The sequence below is a fragment of the Coregonus clupeaformis genome, chromosome 36 (genome assembly GCF_020615455.1).
Source record: "Coregonus clupeaformis isolate EN_2021a chromosome 36, ASM2061545v1, whole genome shotgun sequence".
In the NCBI taxonomy this organism is placed as follows: Eukaryota; Metazoa; Chordata; class Actinopteri; order Salmoniformes; family Salmonidae; genus Coregonus; species Coregonus clupeaformis.
In genome coordinates this window covers 16,671,748-16,690,619 of record NC_059227.1, presented here as the reverse complement: position 1 = coordinate 16,690,619, position 18,872 = coordinate 16,671,748, and the positions used below count along the sequence as shown (strand labels likewise).

Sequence of the window (18,872 nt, the reverse complement as noted above, 5' to 3'; positions counted from 1 at the left end):
ATGCCCCCCTCCTTCAAACAGAATAATAACTTACTCCCAGTTTTCACCCCCTTGCCTTGGACCAGTCCGAAACAGAACATCATGGCGATTGATGGTAAGTACACCGCCAACTTGCATGGGACATAGCTAGAATGCTTTGTGACAGTACCATTTATTCAGCAAGATAGATGTCTAGTAATGATATAGATGCACATTGCTGTGTCCGGTCAGCTTGGGCTGTAGGCAGCCTACATAGCAAGACGGAATGCTGAAGAGTAGACGCAAGAGGCAGGGATGTTGCGGTACCTTTATCGGATGCGCGCGCGTGACACTTTACTGAACCGCGCGAAGTGGTGCTGAAGTGGACAGCGACCAATACAATAAATGTGAGTCGGACATTACGTTGTCTTAGCTTAGTCGTATGCATGAACGTGTCCAAATCTTGATAGGCTACACAAATGCTTCGTTAGAAACAGGGTAGCATAGCCTAGTAAGTGTTCAAGTTTATTATAGGATAATAGGATGGGAACTTGAGGAGTGGTGCAGTCAGATAAATGCTGTCAAAGGTAGCCTACCTGTCAGTTTGTCTTTTTAAAGCTCCGAAAATGGATAGATTAAAAGCTGCATGGCTGCTTCTGGGCAATACTGTATGTGATACACATTTATAGGCTACGTGGTCACGTGTTGGTTGCTATCCCATCTCAGCACTGGAAGTGCTGCAGTCACACCTGGCAAATGTGGTGATATGAGAGGGAAGAGAGAGAGGAGAGACTCTCAGCTGTCAGCTGGTGAATGTGCTGGTCCTTAGCCAATACTCATCTATACTTTACTAGTCATTGGTGTAAATACACGAAATGTTTATCAATTTCTTAGGCTTAGCTTTTCTGTAACCTATATCCATTTTTTTTAGGAGGCAGGCTTCGGCTCAACAGAAAATGGCATTGAGAGCAAATAGGAAGCATTTTCTGTAAGCTACAGATATTGCAGAAGATAGAAATGCTTTGCCTATTTTAAAGTGGTTTTGGTTTTTACCTGACTTGTTTGCTACATGCCTGATAGAAAATATAGAAAAAGAGACTGATAGAAAAGCTCTACTGGTCATATAGGGCTACTGTCAAAGTAAAAGCATCATACATTTCTAAGCAGTAGCCTGTTTTGCACTATTTGAGCAACCTCAACGGGGAAGGAAAGCGTTAACCAAGCTGTTAGTCAAGTGGCTTAGACTCACAAGACAGAGTAGTGTAGAGGTTGATTTGTGTGAAAGGAGAGAGGTTGCCTCAGTGCCCTGACTGCCCTTGCTGCCTTATTGACCTCAGTGATGTCTTTCTATTTCCTTCTTCAATGTTGACTTCCTGTGTGTGCTCTGTCTCTGTAAACTCACACTCCATAGGGAGTATAGTACACATTCAGTAGTGAGAGTGTAGTTTGAGGGTGAAGAGCCAAGAGTCGGAGCTACTGTATGACTAAGAACTATAGTGCACTCTCTCTGTAGCCACTCAGAACAGTAAGTCCTACATGGCATAGTGCCAAGTATGTGTCTGTCTGTGTGTGTGTGTGTGTGTGTGTGTGTTTGTGTATTCATGTGTGTTTGTCTTTATTGTCTTATGAGTTTGTGAAGGTTGGGATACGGGGTTAAGAACATTGATCTATTTACAGTGCATTCGGAAAGTATTCAGACCTCTTTACTTTTTCCACATTTTGTTGCGTTACAGCCTTATTCTAAAATGGAGTAAAAACAAAACAATCCTCATCAATCTACACACAATACCCCATAATGACAAAGTGAAAACAGGTTTTTAGATTTTTTTGCAAATATATTATAAATAAAAACAGAAATAGCTTATTTACATAAGTATATACTTTATATAACGTAACAAAATATGGAAAAAGTCAAGGGGTCTGAATACTTTCTGAATGCACTGTATATAAGTATACTCTGTGTTCTCTATTCTATTTTACTTCTCAACGTTTCAATTAAATGCTTTAATGGACAGACACGTTTTGTTCCATTTTAAACCCCTATTCAGTTATGATTACTCACAGATAAGGAATTGAACCCTTTAGTGAATTCCTCCAGTGAAAGAGCTTCTCAATATGTAATGGGACAGTGCCTTGATAAATCTAATTGAATGTAATTAAACACTTGATAACTCCATGAGATTAGTTGGCTCGAGTTAATTAGTGTGACATCTGCCTCAGTAGCCTATGGAGGAGCCAACATAGGAGCCAACATATGGCGTCCTTTAGACCCAGAGCAATATCTTAACCCCTGACCCCTGACGCTCGTACTTACCCCTTAGGTGGTGGTGGGAGGAGCTGTGGCGTGCATGAGCTCATCTGTGCCAGACGAGGTAAGATCGGGGGGCTGTCCTGTTTGTCTGTCTGTCTCTCTGTCTGTACTCTACTGTACTCTATACTTCCTTGACTGTCTGCTTGACTGTACTTGTATCCCCCTAAAAGTAGAGAGATGGCTCCATCAAAGCACTTAGCTATCTGTTTTGCTTGTTTGGAACTTTTGAGTATAGAGGGCTACTCTATAGTTACACACTTCTAGAAGATTCTATATCTGTGTGTGACAGTGGAGGCTGGTGGGAGGAGCTATAGGGGGACGGGCTCATTGTAATGTCTGAAATTAAATTAATGGAACGGAGTCAAACATGTGGTTTCCATATGTTTGATACCGTTCCAAAAAATTCCATTCCAGCCATTACAATGATCCCTCCTCCTATAGCTCATCCCACCAGCCTCCACTGGTGTGTGAATTATGAATGTGTGGCATGTCAAGTTTTAGACCTCTTCTCCAGAGAAGGCAACAGTATTCATGATTTATTTACCACATAGGTTTTGTTTCATATATGGGGGGGCATATGTAAGCAACGTTTGCAGATTAACCACTTGCGTTTAAATAAATGTGCCCTACATTTCCTTAGTAACCTCAAACACGCATACAATGGCACTCTGATACTGGGTCCTGAAAAAGAGTTCAACAAATATTGCCATTGCTACCATGCTCAGCTAGTCAGGCGGCAGGTAGTCTAGCGGTTAGAGCTGTGGGCCAGTAACCGAAAGGTAGCTGGTTCTAATACCAGAGCCGATAATGTGAAAAATCTGTCAATGTGCCCTTGAGCAAGGCACTTAACCATAATTTGCTCCAGGGGTGCTGTACTCCTATTGGCTGACCCTGTAAAACAACACATGTCACTGCACCTATCTGGTGTATGTGACAATAAAGCATTTATTTTTTTGTCTGAATGTAAACAGCGAATTATGCAAAGAGGAAATACTAGAATAAATATGGCCTTTTTTTCTTTTCTTCTTAGCAATATTTAATTGTCATATCATAGACTATTTTTTCATTACAAACATGGTACACATTTGTCAGAGGAACTCAGCTGTTAACATATACTCCATTAGTTGGATGTCATATGTTCATGTTCTTTTACTTTAAATTCGTTTTTTTTTTGTGAACTGCATTTTACAGAATTTTGTTTCTGTTACCTGGAAAACAAATGTAGCCCTGCGGCTTGGGAGTTCAAGTTCAGTTCACATACTGTACAGCAGAACGTGGTTGTTGTTTTCTTTCTCTGATGCTCGGTTCATAGATTGCCCTTGGGAAAACACAACACACACACAAACACATGCACATGCACACGCACATGCACACGCACACGCACACACACACACACACACACACACACACACGCACGCACGCACGCACGCACGCACGCACGCACGCACGCACGCACGCACGCACGCACGCACGCACGCACGCACGCACACACACACACACACACACACACACACGCACACACACACACACACACACACACACACACACACACACACACACACACACACACATACATACTGTACATACACACAAACACACACACACACACGCACACACACCACTACCCATTCACCTCCACCCCTGCTCTTACACACACACACACACACACACACACACACACACACACACACACACACACACACACACACACACACACACACACACACACACACACACACACCAAATCCACTCTTCTGCTATGGAAACTCATCATACGAACCCATCCCATCTGTCAGTATGAGATGAATAAGTCCACAGTATCCATGACTTCACTCACCACCAGCCTCCATTGCCTTATAACAGTAATCCTTAGTGAGTGCAGAGCGGGACAACAGCATCTCACTACGAGTGCTGATCTAGGATCAGCTATCCCTGTCCATATAATCATCTTCATTAAGATCTAAAAGGCAAAACTGATCTTAAATCAGCACTTATACTCTGAGACTTTGTGAATACAGGTTCAGGTCAGGTTAGCATGGGGCTAGCTAATGGCTAACGCTCCACCAGCGTCTGTCAATGAGAGAGGCATCCGGTTACTGCAGGTGTTTGAATTATTTAGGAGCAGTTGACATGCAAACAGCAGTAGCTTAGGAAGTGTCACCACCACACTCAGGTCAGGGACAGGGACATACAGCACAGTACAGTTAAGCCTGGCTTTTGGACTTCAGGGTCACTTCAGGACCGAATTTGACTCAATTACCAGAATTGTCACCAGTGAGAGAGGATGGGTACTGTAACTGTGTCAGGTGTTGGGTGTTGAGAATCAAGGAATTGTTTTACCAAATGCGAAAGATCACCACATGGTCTCGAAGCGTTGTTACAGCTTTTGGTTATGTTGGACTCAATATTAGGATCATAACCAATTTTTGTGGTTTTGGACTTATTAGAAAGTCATTTTCTTTGTGTTAGACTCAATAATTACCTTGGATAACCGGATTACCACTAAGAGGAACAACACACAACACTGCTGTTTTGACAGAATGGAAGAATTCACCGTAGGCTAGACGTGAGGCATTTGAGACACATACTGAATTGAAGGCTGCTAGAATGGAGAAGGTGAGCTGTGCACATGGGTTATTGTTCTCATATCTCTCCCTCTCTTTCCCTATTTTCGCTGAGCTTTGACTATCAGTCTATCCTTTTGGGAGAGAAGGAGACAGGAGAAGCCACTACTTCTTGTCAGTTCTCAGGCTTTAGTGGTCTCTGCCTGTTGCCATGGTGAGAAGAAGAGATAGTCCACGAGAAGTAGTTCCTTCTGAACTCAGTCAGGGTTGGATGAATGGTGGACCTTTTCCTCTGGAGATGTAGTGTGAACGAGAGCTGTAATGCCTTCACTCCTCAGGCAATAGAAGTTTTCATATTGATGATCTTCCGCCCACGATACTCTGCCAACGACCCTTCATAGTTTCTGAATGATTCTCATTGTTTCTGAATTGTTCTGTGGCAGTGCATGTGCATGTCAGATCTAAATGGAGGCTCTCATGTGGACCTTTGATGTATGTTCGTAACCTTTCTGGCAGCTCTGTGTAATTTTTGTAACTTAACGCCCACTCATACACCTGTGGCTATTCAATGGCCTGTATATTGTCCATTAACTACCCTGTTTCCATAACTACAATTCCAACTACAACCCCAAATGAATGGGAAAGATAAGCACCATATCATTTCCAGATCTTATTTGGTGCTTACTCTTTCCATTCATTTGGGGTTGAGGCATATAGATGGATCGACAGAATTGATGGCGTGAGACATGGATTCATCTTGACATCTGACACACTTACATTTTTGACTGTAATATCTCTTTAAAGCTATTTGTGCCCAAGAGTTGGTTTGTCCCTGTTTGTCCCTGTATCTCTGGTCCCCTTTAGCTCAGTTGGTAGAGCATGGCGCTTGCAACGCCAGGGTTGTGGGTTCGTTTCCCACGGGGGGCCAGTATGAAAATGTATGCACTCACTAACTGTAAGTCGCTCTGGATAAGAGCATCTGCTAAATGACTTAAATGTAAATGTATCTGCTTATCAGTGAAACTCAGTACCTCAGAGGCCTCCAGTAAAAATAGCACATCAGCAAGAACAGTGGGATGCTGCTTAGTAACATGAAGTGTTGTTGGCCTGCATAAAAGTGTCTGCTGAGCCTTTCAAGTGAAAAATGAATCACAAACTGAACTGTACTGTGATGGTGACACTATCGGGTCATTCACTAGGGAGCATACTCACACTGTCTCCTTCATTTGTCTCTGTTGTCTTCTCCCCCTCTTCTTTTATGTCTATATATGTCTGTCTGTCTGTTCTCCTCTCTCTCTCTCTCTCTCTCTCTCTCTCTCTCTCTCTCTCTCTCTCTCTCTCTCTCTCTCTCTCTCTCTCTCTCTCTCTCTCTCTCTCTCTCTCTCTCTCCTCAGTGTCTCCTGAGCTGCTAGGGGTCCTGTCTTCCATTGCGGCCTTCATGGCCCTGATGGCTGTCTTTTTTCTTTACCTCAGCAACAAGCTGTCAGTGGAGAGCACAAGTGACCTGTCATGTCTAGACGACTATAGGCCCGACCAGCAAGGTAAACCCGTCAAGGTGTATAACACTCAAAGTCTGTAAACAGTTTGTTTATTGTTCTATGGGCCTGTGCTAGTTTCTCTGACAAAAATTAAGCCTAGTTCTGGACTGAAAATAATATTTTTCTTGTCCAGGTTTAGGCTTAATATGGGTCTAGGAAATTGTCCCAAAATGATACAAATAAATCCATATATACAGTATGATTGTCTGACTATGTGATGAGTACTGAGGATATGAAGAGGCAGGACGCAGACATCAACAGTTTTAAAGGTTTACTTAACACTGAGCAAGAGAACAACAAAGAGCGAGTACACGACAAGACACTAACAATCACACACAACACATCACTGAACAGTCCAGGGCTATATAGTGGTGGTGATGAGATGATGAGGTGCAGGTGCGCTGGAGGTGATTAGGGTGCGTTGGGTTTCCATTCCGGTGTTGCCGAGGTGGTGCGCTCAGTCCGGTGGCTCAGTAGACCGGCGAATCAGAGCTGGTGAGATACATGCTTGTGGGTGAGAATGTTGTGAATAGACATTATCCTTATTCCCTACCACAGATTCTCCTCCTCATACTTGTATAAAGTGTAAGTCATGGATGTCAGACAGTAATACCTGGACCACACACTCTCATGAACCAAATGTCCCTGCCAGAGCTGAGATGATGAGATAATCTAGAACCCACCAGACAGTGTGGAGAAGGACAGAAGCCCCAGTCATCAGCGAATCCACCAAACATGGCGTTCTTCAAGAGCTTCGGTCAAAACCTACCATCTGTCAACATCTCCTCCATCTTGGATTCAGTCAGCAGCAGAGTGGACAACCTAGCCAGCGCTGTCACTGATGCCACCTACAGCGTCAGTGACCAGCTGACCGAGCTCAGCGACCAGGTCATCAAGAAGGTGCAGACAGAGGAGGAGGAGGCTGCAGAAACGGCAAAGGGGGGCCAGGACAGCAAGGAAGGGAAGGCCCAGGAAGGGATGGCCGAGTCAGTGAGGAGCAAAATCAAGCGGCAGGCTTCTGAGGCCTGCTCAAGCTTGACAGACTACAGCTCCAAGCTTAACCAATCCAGTGACTTCGGTTTGAAGAACAACCAATCGAGTGACGTGACCGCAGAGGACTATGTTCCAGCCCAATTGGAATGGGTGTGGAAAGACGGAGGCTGGCGAGCCGTAAAACCAGGGGAGAGTTCTGCGGACGACAAGGAACAAGAAGAGAAAAGGAAGGAGGAAGAGAAGAAGAAGGAGGAGGAGAAAAGGAAGGAAGAAGAGAAGAAGAAGGAGGAGGAGAGGCTGAAACAGGTGGAGGAGAAGAAAAATAGCCATCAGGAGACCATAGAGGAAGAGCCCGAAGATATAGAAACCAGCTTGTCCCCTAAAGAGAACCACGCTACTTGTCAGGACAAAAAGGGCCAGAAAGAGGACAAATCCAATGGGGTCCACCAGAGTGACGACCATAGCGATCCACCACAATCTCCTTGCCATGAGGAAGAGTCGAGAGCATCCAAAAAGAAAAAGAAGGGGGAAGCTGAAGAGGAGGAGAATGAGGTGAGCCCTGAGGGAGATGGAGAGCGGAACGAGACTGAAGCCGCTATATCTCCTGCTTCTGAGAAAGAGAAGAAAGAGAGTGACAAGAAGAAAGAGAAGGGGAAAGAGAAGAAAGAGAAGGGGAAAGAGAAGAAAGAGAAGGGGAAAGAGAAGAAAGAGAAGGGGAAAGAGAAGAAAGAGAAGGGGAAAGAGAAGAAAGAGAAGGGGAAAGAGAAGAAAGAGAGTGACAAGAAGAAGAAGACAGGGGATAAAGGTGAGAGGGTATGCTGCTTCCCTCCAAATGTCTCTCTGGATCTCTCCTCCTACACTCTTCTACCACCTCTTCTGTGACATGTTAATGAACTGAAGTCAAAAGTTCTAATGCTGTCTGTGGCTGTCATGTTTACACTTTCAGTTCTTTCTCCTCACGGCTTTACCTATTTCTCTCAAATGATTGTTATAGATGTTATAGCGGAATAGCTTACCAGTTAGAAATATGATAATTTTCTTCTCTGACGTTCAGCTAAGATCAAGTGTAGTATCCATTCTTATCAGTCTGATATCTACTACTTCTCCTATCTGGAGAACATGAAATAGATTTTTGAAACAGGGAGATGGAATATGGGTTAAAAAAATGCTCCTTACATTTTTGGGGGACATAAGTTGTGTCTTATGTTGGCTGATTGTCATGATGTACTATGATCTTGTGTGTGTATCTGTTTGTCCAGACCAGAGCTGCCCAGACCAGAGCTGCCCAGAGCGTGGCTCTGAGGAGGACAGATCAGGGAGACACTCTGAACCCTCAGCCCAGCACAGAGCCTCAGTCTGGGACAACAGACATAAACCCACCAGTGATCACAGCAGTGAGGCCTCCATTGGACAAAGTGAGAAAATCATTGATGTGACAACAGACATAGAAACGCATGCACACACACACATCCAAGATGTTTACTAAGTCACAGATTAATCGTATCCATCACTCTGTTCCACAGCCGACAATATCCAGCGGATGAGACGGGGCTCTCCACTCAACGAGCTCCAGCCTCCCCCGTATCAGGATGTGGATAGACCGGTCCGGGTGTCTCGCTCGCGGTCGGAAGCAGGGGGCCTTGAGGATTCGTACCCAGACGGCAATGGTACAAGGTGCTCCAGCGAGGCCAGCGTTGACCAGGACACTACGAGTTACCTCAACAAGGGCTATGATGAGGATGTACCTAGTGACAGCACTGCCGTCCTGGGACCAGAGGTGAGCTAGGACAAAGACACTCATACACCAGATGGTGGACTGTTAGCATTTCCTATAGGAAACTGTGTCACGCTAGCCAGGCATGCCAACACTACCTGGGCATGCTCACTGGTGTAACACAAACTCCGCAAGGTGGGGGGGCCCAAACACAAATGTCTCTCAGCCTCATGGCAAAATGTGTAGAATAGCAGGAAAATTGCTTAGGGATTCTTGAAAGTCGGGATAATCCTTGTCCGGCAGGGAAACTATATTTCTATAGTTTACATTTTTATTTTGTTGGATTATTTGAATTTAAAATGTACATTTAGGGGAATTTTATAAGGAAAATATTTGTTTTGGGAATTTTCAAAATACTTTCAATATTATTCATTTCCATGTTGGCTCTATGCCTGGAAATGTACTTGTCCGGAGCAAACAATCCCAATTTCAAACTCTAAAAAGTGTTTAATAATGGATATTAACTGAGAAATTATATTATGTAGTTTCTTGCAATAGCCTTCTGTGACTTTAAAGAATATTGTTTCTCAAAACAATGATTCATAAAAGATGTGTCCGGAGATTTGGTGAACTCCGTCAGATTTGTAAAAAATCCTAAATGAATCAGGAATGAGCAGGGTCAGCTATACCATAAGGACCCCTTATTCATGTCCTCATTACATGTAGTGCAACAAGACCACTCATGGTCTGTAAAGTTATTGGGATTCCATATTTTGTTTTTATTGAACTTTTATGTGTAGAGGCAAAAATATGTCTGTTTTGAGTATCTGTTGTCAACTCCGTCACTGATGGCTAACCCCCTTAAAATATTTTTTGGGGTCAATATCCTGAAAAGATTGTTTAATCACTGTTCTATAACAATTGCTTAAACAATGGAAGTGTTTGCTGTGCTAGACCTAAGGGATAATGTTTGCTTTATAAATGTTTTTTTATGTTCTAAATGGGGGGGCTTGCTCGAACCTTGTGGTTTCATGCATTAAAATGAATCTTATCATCCTCCCTCTCTCCTCTTTCTCTCTTTCACTCTCTGTCTCTCTAACACCCCCCTCCCACAGGATGGTTCACCATCCCATCTCCCCTTCACCCAGTGCTGTGTCCTGCTCTAAGGGCCTATATCTACCCTCACTCTGTGATGTCGCAGATGAGGACTGACTCTAACAGATTCATGCATTAAAATGCATATTTTCTCTCTCTCTCTCTCTCTCTCTCTCTCTCTCTCTCTCTCTCTCTCTCTCTCTCTCTCTCTCTCTCTCTCTCTCTCCTCTCTCTCTCTCTCTCTCTCTCTCTCTCTCTCTCTCTCTCTCTCTCTCTCTCTCTCTCTCTCTCTCTCTCTCTCTCTCTCTCTCTCTCTCTCTCTCTCTCTCTCTCTCTCTCTCTCTCTCTCTCTCTCTCTCTCTCTCTCTCTCTCTCTCTCTCTCTCTCTCTCTCTCTCTCTCTCTCCCCTCACAGGATGGTTCACCCTCCCAGCTCCCCGTGGGCTATGAGCCCGAGCCACTGGCCAAGTACGGCACGCTGGACGTGGCCTTCGAGTATGACTCGGGCGAGCAACACCTCGCCGTCACTGTCACCGCGGCAACCGACATCCCTGCGCTCAAACAGACAGGCAACATCGCGTGGCAGGTGAACTTTACTGTTGTACTTGTCTTTCTTGCTCTCACACTTAAACATATTTTCTTACTAGCACTGATTTTGCTGATAGCGGCTATTTTGAAGAAAGTTTTACTTGCAATGATTGTGATATGTGATCGTACCTTCCTTAGTTGCCAGCACTGACTGCAAGTTGCTCTGGATAAGAGCATCTGCTTCAGTTGAAGTTATATGGAAATTATAAACTCAGCAAAAAAAGAAACGTCCTCTCACTGTCAACTGCGTTTATATTCAGCAAACTTAACATGTGTATGAACATAACAAGATTCAACAACTGAGACATAAACTGAACAAGTTCCACAGACATGTGACTAACAGAAATTGAATTATGTGTCCCTGAACAAAGGGGGGGGGGGTCAAAATCCAAAGTAACAGTCAGTATCTGGTGTGGCCACCAGCTACATTAAGTACTGCAGTGCATCTCCTCCTCATGGACTGCACCAGATTTGCCAGTTCTTGCTGTGAGATGTTACCCCACTCTTCCACCTCGCCCTCACCCTCCGATCCAACAGGTCCCAGACGTGCTCAATGGGAATGAGATCCGGGTTCTTCGCTGGCAATGGAAGAACACTGGCCATGGAAGACATTCCTGTCTTGCAGGAAATCACGCACAGAATGAGCAGTATGGCTGGTGGCATTGTCATGCTGGAGGGTCATGTCAGGATGAGCCTGCAGGAAGGGTACCACATGAGGGAGGAGGATGTCTTCCCAGTAACGCACAGCGTTGAGATTGCCTGCAATGACAACAAGCTCAGTCCGATGATGCTGTGACACACCGCCCCAGACCATGACGGACCCTACACCTCCAAATTGATCCCGCTCCAGAGTACAGGCCTCGGTGTAACGCTCATTCCTTCGACGATAAACGCAAATCCGACCATCACCCCTGGTGAGACAAAACCGCGACTCGTCAGTGAAGAGCACTTTTTGCCAGTCCTGTCTGGTCCAGCGACGGTGGGTTTGTGCCCATAGGCGACGTTGTTGCCGGTGATGTCTGGTGAGGACCTGCCTTACAACAGGCCTACAAGCCCTCAGTCCAGCCTCTCTCAGCCTATTGCGGAAAGTCTGAGCACTGATGGAGGGATTGTGCGTTCCTGGTGTAACTCGGGCAGTTGTTGTTGCCATCCTGTACCTGTCCCACAGGTGTGATGTTCGGATGTACCAATCCTGTGCAGGTGTTGTTACACGTGGTCTGCCACTGCGAGGATGATCAGCTGTCCGTCCTGTCTCTCTGTAGCGCTGTCTTAGGCGTCTCACAGTACGGACATTGCAATTTATTGCCCTGGCCACATCTGCAGTCCTCATGCCTCCTTGCAGCATGCCTAAGGCACGTTCACGCAGACCCTGAGCATCTTTCTTTTGGTGTTTTTCAGAGTCAGTAGAAAGGCCTCTTTAGTGTCCTAAGTTTTCATAACTGTGACCTTAATTGCCTACCGTCTGTAAGCTGTTAGTGTCTTAACGACCGTTCCACAGGTGCATGTTCATTAATTGTTTATGGTTCATTGAACAAGCATGGGAAACAGTGTTTAAACCCTTTACAATGAAGATCTGTGAAGTTATTTGGATTTTTACGAATTATCTTTGAAAGACAGGGTCCTGAAAAAGGGACGTTTCTTTTTTTGCTGAGTTTACAAAATGAGACAAAACATATTATAAACCTTATGATAAGGCATTATAAAGGCTCATACATGCCTATAACAAGCTATAAAGCATTATACCAAACTCTCCTCCTGGAAATCTACCACCTTTATTTAGCACACCTTATCAGGTATGTTAGGTTAGGTTTGGACTGAAAACCTGCAGGACCATAGATCTCCAGGAAGATGGTTGGGCAGCGCTGCTTTAAGTAAAGTGTTACCTATGTAGGTACACCTGGTACTACTGCCCACTAAGAAGCAGCGGGCCAAGACGGGGGTGCAGAGGGGGCCGTGCCCAGTGTTCACAGAGACCTTCCGCTTCTCCCGGGTGGAGCAGGAGGCACTGGCGGACCACGCAGTCCGGTTCCGCCTCTACAGCATCAGGAGGATGAAGAAGGAGAAGGTTTGGGGAAAAAACAAACATGTATGCAATCATTTTTGTAAGTCTTTTTGGATAAAAGCATCTGCTAAATATATTATTATATTATTATTTATGTTAGGTGTTGGGCGAGAAGGTTTTCTATTTGACTAAACTCAACCTGCAGGGAAAGATGACACTGCCCGTTACACTGGAGCCTGGCACAGCACTAATGGTGAGTGGCTGGGGAGATAGGGGTAGAAAGGGGTGTGTGTGTGTGCGTGTGCTTTTTTTGTTTTACTATACTTGTGAGGACTAGAAAATAGAATTCGGACAAGTGACATTTGGCCAGTCCTAAAAAGGAAAAGGATTAAGGTTTAGGAGTTAGGGTTAGGTTTTGGGTTAAGGTTGGGTTTAGGGAAAATAGGATTTTGAATGGGAATCTATTGTTGGTCCCCAAAAAGTCCTCACAAGTATAGTAATACACAACTGTGTGTCTGGTAGGGGTCTGTTTGTGCAATTTCTTGCCAGTAAGAAGTAGCCTGATTTGTATGATGTCCACTTAGATAAATGATCAGTATAGGCTATCATTTACAATGCATGCACTATAATGGTACAGTAACTCGTAGACTAACCTCGTCCACAGGCTCGAATTGCTGGCACATAGAGCCTGGTAATGGTGTGGATTTACTGAGTGACATGATAATCAATTCAAATTCTGAGCAACTCACACGACTATGAGGCGTGGCTCCAAATCGAGGCGGCAAAGTGTTTGTTATGGTGCACCACGGAAATAATTCCCTGGAACCCAAGGTAGTAGGAACACATCGTAGTAGGAACACATAACACAACATCTTTTAAATGGTAGGTTCGTCTAGCCAGCTATCTAAACTTTTAGTAATCATGGTCGAATTACACTCACTCAGATATCATATTAAAACTGCAAACATTTCTCTCCACCCTATAGCAAAATGCGTAGAATTGCAGGAAATTTGCTGTAAAACTGCACATTTTAGTCTCTGCCCCATGGCAAAGTTAATAGAATTACATGAAATTAGTTATACAATTACTAACTCTTCTCTTCACTCCATGGCAAAATGTGTAGAATTGCAGCAAACTTGCTTTAAAACTTCAACATGTTCTCTATGCCCCATGGCAAGATGTGTGGAATTGAAGGAAATTAACTCTATAATGTTTCGCTCGCAAGGCTAGGGCCGGCTCTGGCTGTATGTGTGGGTATGGATGTGGGTCCGCAGACCCGCGAGCCACCAAGGCCCCTCATGATGAGTTCAGATTTTTTGTCGCCCCCACACATCGAAGTTGCCCATCCATGCGCTAGATAGTGATGGAGTGATAGATCAGCCAATTTAAAAAAGCGGTTGTTTTGTCCGCTCCTGTGGCGGTCAAAAACCAGACGGCTCGACAGAGAGCCTTTAGACAAGGCATAGTCTCACCCAATGCAAGCCATTCAGTTGCATTGTACTGATTCCTACCTGCCTCTAACTCTGCATGTGGTGTTGTCTGTCCTCTCCTTTCTCCCTACAGGGCTGTGGGTCGTTGGTGAGTGTGTCTCGTAGTGCAGGGGCTCTGTCCTACCGTTCCACCGGGGACTCCACACCAGAGATCCTACTGGGCCTCATCTACAACTCCACCACTGGTAGGCTCTCTGCAGAGGTCATCCAGGGCAGCCACTTCAAGAACACAGCCTCAGACAAACCTCCCAGTGAGTGGACAATGAACATTAGGACGTTGTGTCTATTTTCTGTTGTGTCTTTGATAATGTTATGGAGTAGTTGGGTAGCTTAGCATTCAAATCCATAGAACTGAATGCATGCTCTTATTCCTATTGTTGTGGGTCTATCAGCTATTTACTCCAGCAGTCTTTATACTCAAACTCTCTTTCCTCCTTCCTTTGTGGCCCTCTGTGTGGTGTGTCCCAGGTGGTCTGTTTTGTTGTATAAAACAGTTAATAGGGGGACAACTTTACATCATGAGAGGTGAGTCCTCTTATCAATCCATACACCTCTTTCTATCTGTACCAGTCGTCGTCACAATTGTGACTCACTGTCTGTTCCTCTCTGTGTCTACTGATAATTTTGGCATATTGGGAAAGAGAAAAAACATCGTATCGTGAAAAAGAACCAAAAAGTGACTGGTATCAAAAAGCGATTCGTATTCTATTGTGGTTCAACACCATTTTTTTATATTTTTTTATTTTACCAGGTTAGTCTCGTTGAGATTAATAATCACTTTTACGAGAGACCTGGCTAAAATAGCAGCACACAAAGTTGCAGACACATTTACCACATAAAACACAAATAAATTATTTTACACATTGAAAACATTGACAGTTCCCCCCAACCCTTTATTTTCCATAATAGTGTTTAAGCTAGCTTTAAACTAATTTATAGGGATGAGCTCCTGCAATTTCAGGACCTTTTGAAGCTCGTTCCAGGCCGAAGGGGCAGAGAACGGGAAAGCTTTTTCACCTAGCTCTGTACGGGTCTTAGGCACAATCAACAAAACACAGTCAGGTGAGCGCAGGCGGTAGTTTTAATTTGTCTGCTGGACAATGTAATTATGCAAGTAAAATGATAGCTGTCTCAATATGGCCTTTAATATAAAAACGTACTAATGATTTAATCTCTGAAGAGCTAAGGAAGGCCAGCCCACTCTCATATAGAGGGTACAGTGATGAGTGAGGGCTTTGGAGTTAGTAACAAACTTCAGCGCCCCATGGTACACAGTGTCCAGCATATGTAATGATGCCACAGGGGCATACATATACAAGATATCACCATAATCAACTACAGGCACAAAATAATAGAATTACAATAGAATATAGATGACTTGAAGATCTTCTATTGAAGATCTATCTACAGCAATTCGCCATTCGTCTCCACTAGATGGCAGCCCCTCAACATCCTCCCCCCTTCTCTTTTTGTCCCTCCTTCCACAGACACCTATGTGAAGCTGACCATGCTCGACTCCAAGGGCAAGGAGATGTCCAAGTGCAAGACGTCGGTGTGCCGCGGCCAGCCCAACCCTAGTTACAAGGAGACCTTTGTCTTCCAGGTGTGTGTGTGTGAGTGAGTGAGTGAGTGAGTGAGAGAGAATGAATACATTTTACATACATGAACCCTGACAAACAACCCACCCCATCTCTGTTTTCTTCCAGGTGGCCCTCTTCCAGCTGTCCGAGGTCTCCCTGGTGGTGTCGGTGTACAGCCGGAGGAGCAGCATGAAGGCCAGGGAGAGGGTGGGCTGGGTGTCCCTGGGGTTCAACAGCACCGGAGAGGAGCAGCAGGCCCACTGGAGCCAGATGAAGGAGGCCGAGGGACAGCAGGTGTGCCACTGGCACACACTCTTGGAATCTTGAACAGGTCTTAATGAGAATCACAAGATTTGATCTCGATGACATAGAATAACCTGTATAAATAATGGTGAAATTAAATGTTTAAATAGGAGGAGGAATATGATGGAGGATCTTGACCTCGGTGTTGAGAGGGGAATTGGTTCCTTGAGCTTCCTTCAGAGATGCAGACGAGGAGCTGAGGAACAATCCGTCCATGCTATGCATATGAACCTGTCATGGGATGTGTGTGAGGGTGCAGTGCTTTGAGAGGCACGTGGATTCCACATGGAGTCTCCGTTCATTAAGTGCTGCTTTAATACCATTTAATCCGTAAAACAGCCACTTAACCTGAGAAAGACTGAATGGTTCTACACTCCACTGGTTCTTAGCAATGACTTCCTGCTCCTGTCATTGTCAATGGTGACTGTCAGACTGATCTTTTTAATACAATAGCTGATAGACCTCAATTATGAACTGGTCCTGAAATGGATACAACCGATCCTGAAATGGATGCAACTGCTACTGAAATGAACACAACTGGTCCTGAAATGGACCATTCAGTCTCAGATTGAGGACAATTTTGTGTAATTCATTTCCCATATTCTGGTCCATAATAGTATATTTGCATGTAATTGTTTACAGAAGATTATGAAAATATGACCATACATATCTCGTACAATGGACCATTTTCATCCTGAACGGAGGACCAAAGAGTGTGTGGAAGAACAACGACCAAAACAAGCCAGCCCCCTCACATTCTTCCGGGGTTGTACTGACCATAGAAATAGAATTACAAGAAGGGACAAAGCCCCTCAGACCACTGCAAATTAAATGATACACTCATGGATTCACTCAATATGGCCGACATGGTAATTCTATTTCTATGGTACTGACTTCAAATGACACCAGCATATTAGTCATTTCTCAACTGACGCTCGCAGCCATCGGTAACGGGGATGATGCAATGGAAGACTGTTACCATGACTTAAAGCCAGCTGGGCCTGTAACGTGCTGCAACAACTATGCTAACGAGCTATGCTTATTTATACACTTTGTTAAATTTGCGTGACATTATGCAATATCAATTTTACTGATTTGTTATTTTTCGTCCTATTTTAGGGGTTTCTTTTTACAGCTGTTTCATCTCCCGTTATAATACCATGTCTTTGTGTGCATGTGTTCAGAACACAAATACAAACTACATTTTCAGAGTGGTCTTACATAATGTGAGTCACATTTAGCATCATTTGAGAATAGAAAAACTATATTTGTTTTGTTGTGGTACACTGAATCAAACAACTCTGTAGCCAATACCATCCTTATAAAAGACCCAGCACCTTTCATGTATTACACATTAGCGCTACAGTGCCTTAAGAAAGTATTCACACTTTTTCCACAATTTGTGTTACAGCCTGAATTTCAAATGGATTAAATTGACATTTTTTGTCACTGGCCTACACACACTACCCCATAATGTCAAAGTGGAAATTGTTTAAAAAAATAAAATAAAAATAAAACTGAAATATCTTGAGTCAATAAGTATTCAACCCCTTTGTTATGGCGAGCAAAAATGTGCTTAACAAGTCACATAATAAGTTGCATGGACTCACTCTGTGTGCAATAATAATGTTTAACATGATTTTTAAATGACCATCTCATCTCTGTACCCCACACATACAATTATCTGTAAGGTCCCCCAGTCGAGCTGTGAATTTCAAACAGATTCAACCAGAAAGACCAGGGAGGTTTTCCAACGCCTTGCAAAAAAGGGCACCTTTTGGTAGATGAAAAGAAAAGAAAAAAAAAGACACTGAATATCCCTTTGAGCATGGTGAAGTTATTAATTACACTTTGGATGGTGTATTAATACACCCAGTCACTACAAAGAAACAGGCGTCCTTCCTAACTCAGTTGCCGGAGTGGAAGGAAACAGATCAGGGATTTCACCATGAGGCCAATGGTGGACTTTAAAACAGTTGTAGAGTTCAATGGCTGTGATAGGATAAAACTTAGGATGGATCAACAACATTGTAGCTACTCCACAATACTAACCTAATTGACAGAGTGAAAAGAAGGAAGCCTGTACAGAAATATTCCAAAACATGCATCCTGTTTGCAACAAGGCACTAAAGTAATACTGCAAAACATGTGGCAAAGCAATTAACTTTTTGTCCTGAATACATTTTTACATTTTAGTCATTTAGCAGACGCTCTTATCCAGAGCGACTTACAGTTAGTGAGTGCATACATTTTCATACTGGCCCCCCGTGGGAAACGAACCCACAACCCTGGCGTTGCAAGCGCCATGCTCTACCAACTGAGCTACAGGGGACTACAAAGCGTTGTTTGGGGCAAATTCCATACATTACTGAGTACAACTCTCCATATTTTCAAGCACAGTGGTGGCTGCATCATGTTATGAGTATGCTTGTAATCAATAAGGACTGGGGAGTTTGTTCAGGATAAAAACTAAACGGAATGGAGCTAAGCGCAGGCAAAATCTTAGAGAAAAACCTGGTTCAGTCTGCTTCACCTTTCAGCGGGACAATAACCTAACACACAAGGCCAAATCTATACTGGAGTTGCTTACCAAGAAGACAGTGAATGTTCCTGAGTGGCCAAGTTTTTATTTAAATCTACTTGAAAATCTATGGCAAGACCTGAAAATGGTTGTCTAGCAATGATCAACAACCAATTTGACAGAGCTTGAAGAATTTTGAAAATAATAATGTGTAAA

At 43.9% G+C, this 18,872-nt stretch overlaps 1 protein-coding gene and 1 pseudogene across 1 annotated transcript; both read left to right on the top strand.

Annotated features, from left to right (window-relative positions):
- The first annotated feature begins 81 nt into the window (after positions 1 to 81).
- Positions 82 to 17,574, top strand: LOC121552128 (synaptotagmin-14-like). Its single transcript, XM_041864861.2, has 12 exons — positions 82 to 94; positions 2,280 to 2,330; positions 6,228 to 6,374; positions 8,624 to 8,779; positions 8,888 to 9,141; positions 10,588 to 10,758; positions 12,652 to 12,825; positions 12,923 to 13,015; positions 14,326 to 14,503; positions 14,721 to 14,777; positions 15,740 to 15,855; positions 15,959 to 17,574. Exons 1-12 carry the CDS (start codon positions 82 to 84, stop codon positions 16,157 to 16,159), a joined length of 1,611 nt encoding a protein of 536 aa, XP_041720795.1. The 3' UTR covers positions 16,160 to 17,574.
- LOC121553137 lies at positions 8,399 to 8,569 on the top strand (annotated as a pseudogene).
- Positions 17,575 to 18,872: the final 1,298 nt, after the last annotated feature.

Bases quoted from the DNA above. Each gene is read 5' to 3' on its own strand.
- LOC121552128 (XM_041864861.2), top strand. The intron at 2,331-6,227 runs GTAAGATCGGGG...CTCTCTCCTCAG, and splicing joins GCTCATCTGTGCCAGACGAG to TGTCTCCTGAGCTGCTAGGG. The intron at 10,759-12,651 runs GTGAACTTTACT...TTACCTATGTAG, and splicing joins CAGGCAACATCGCGTGGCAG to GTACACCTGGTACTACTGCC.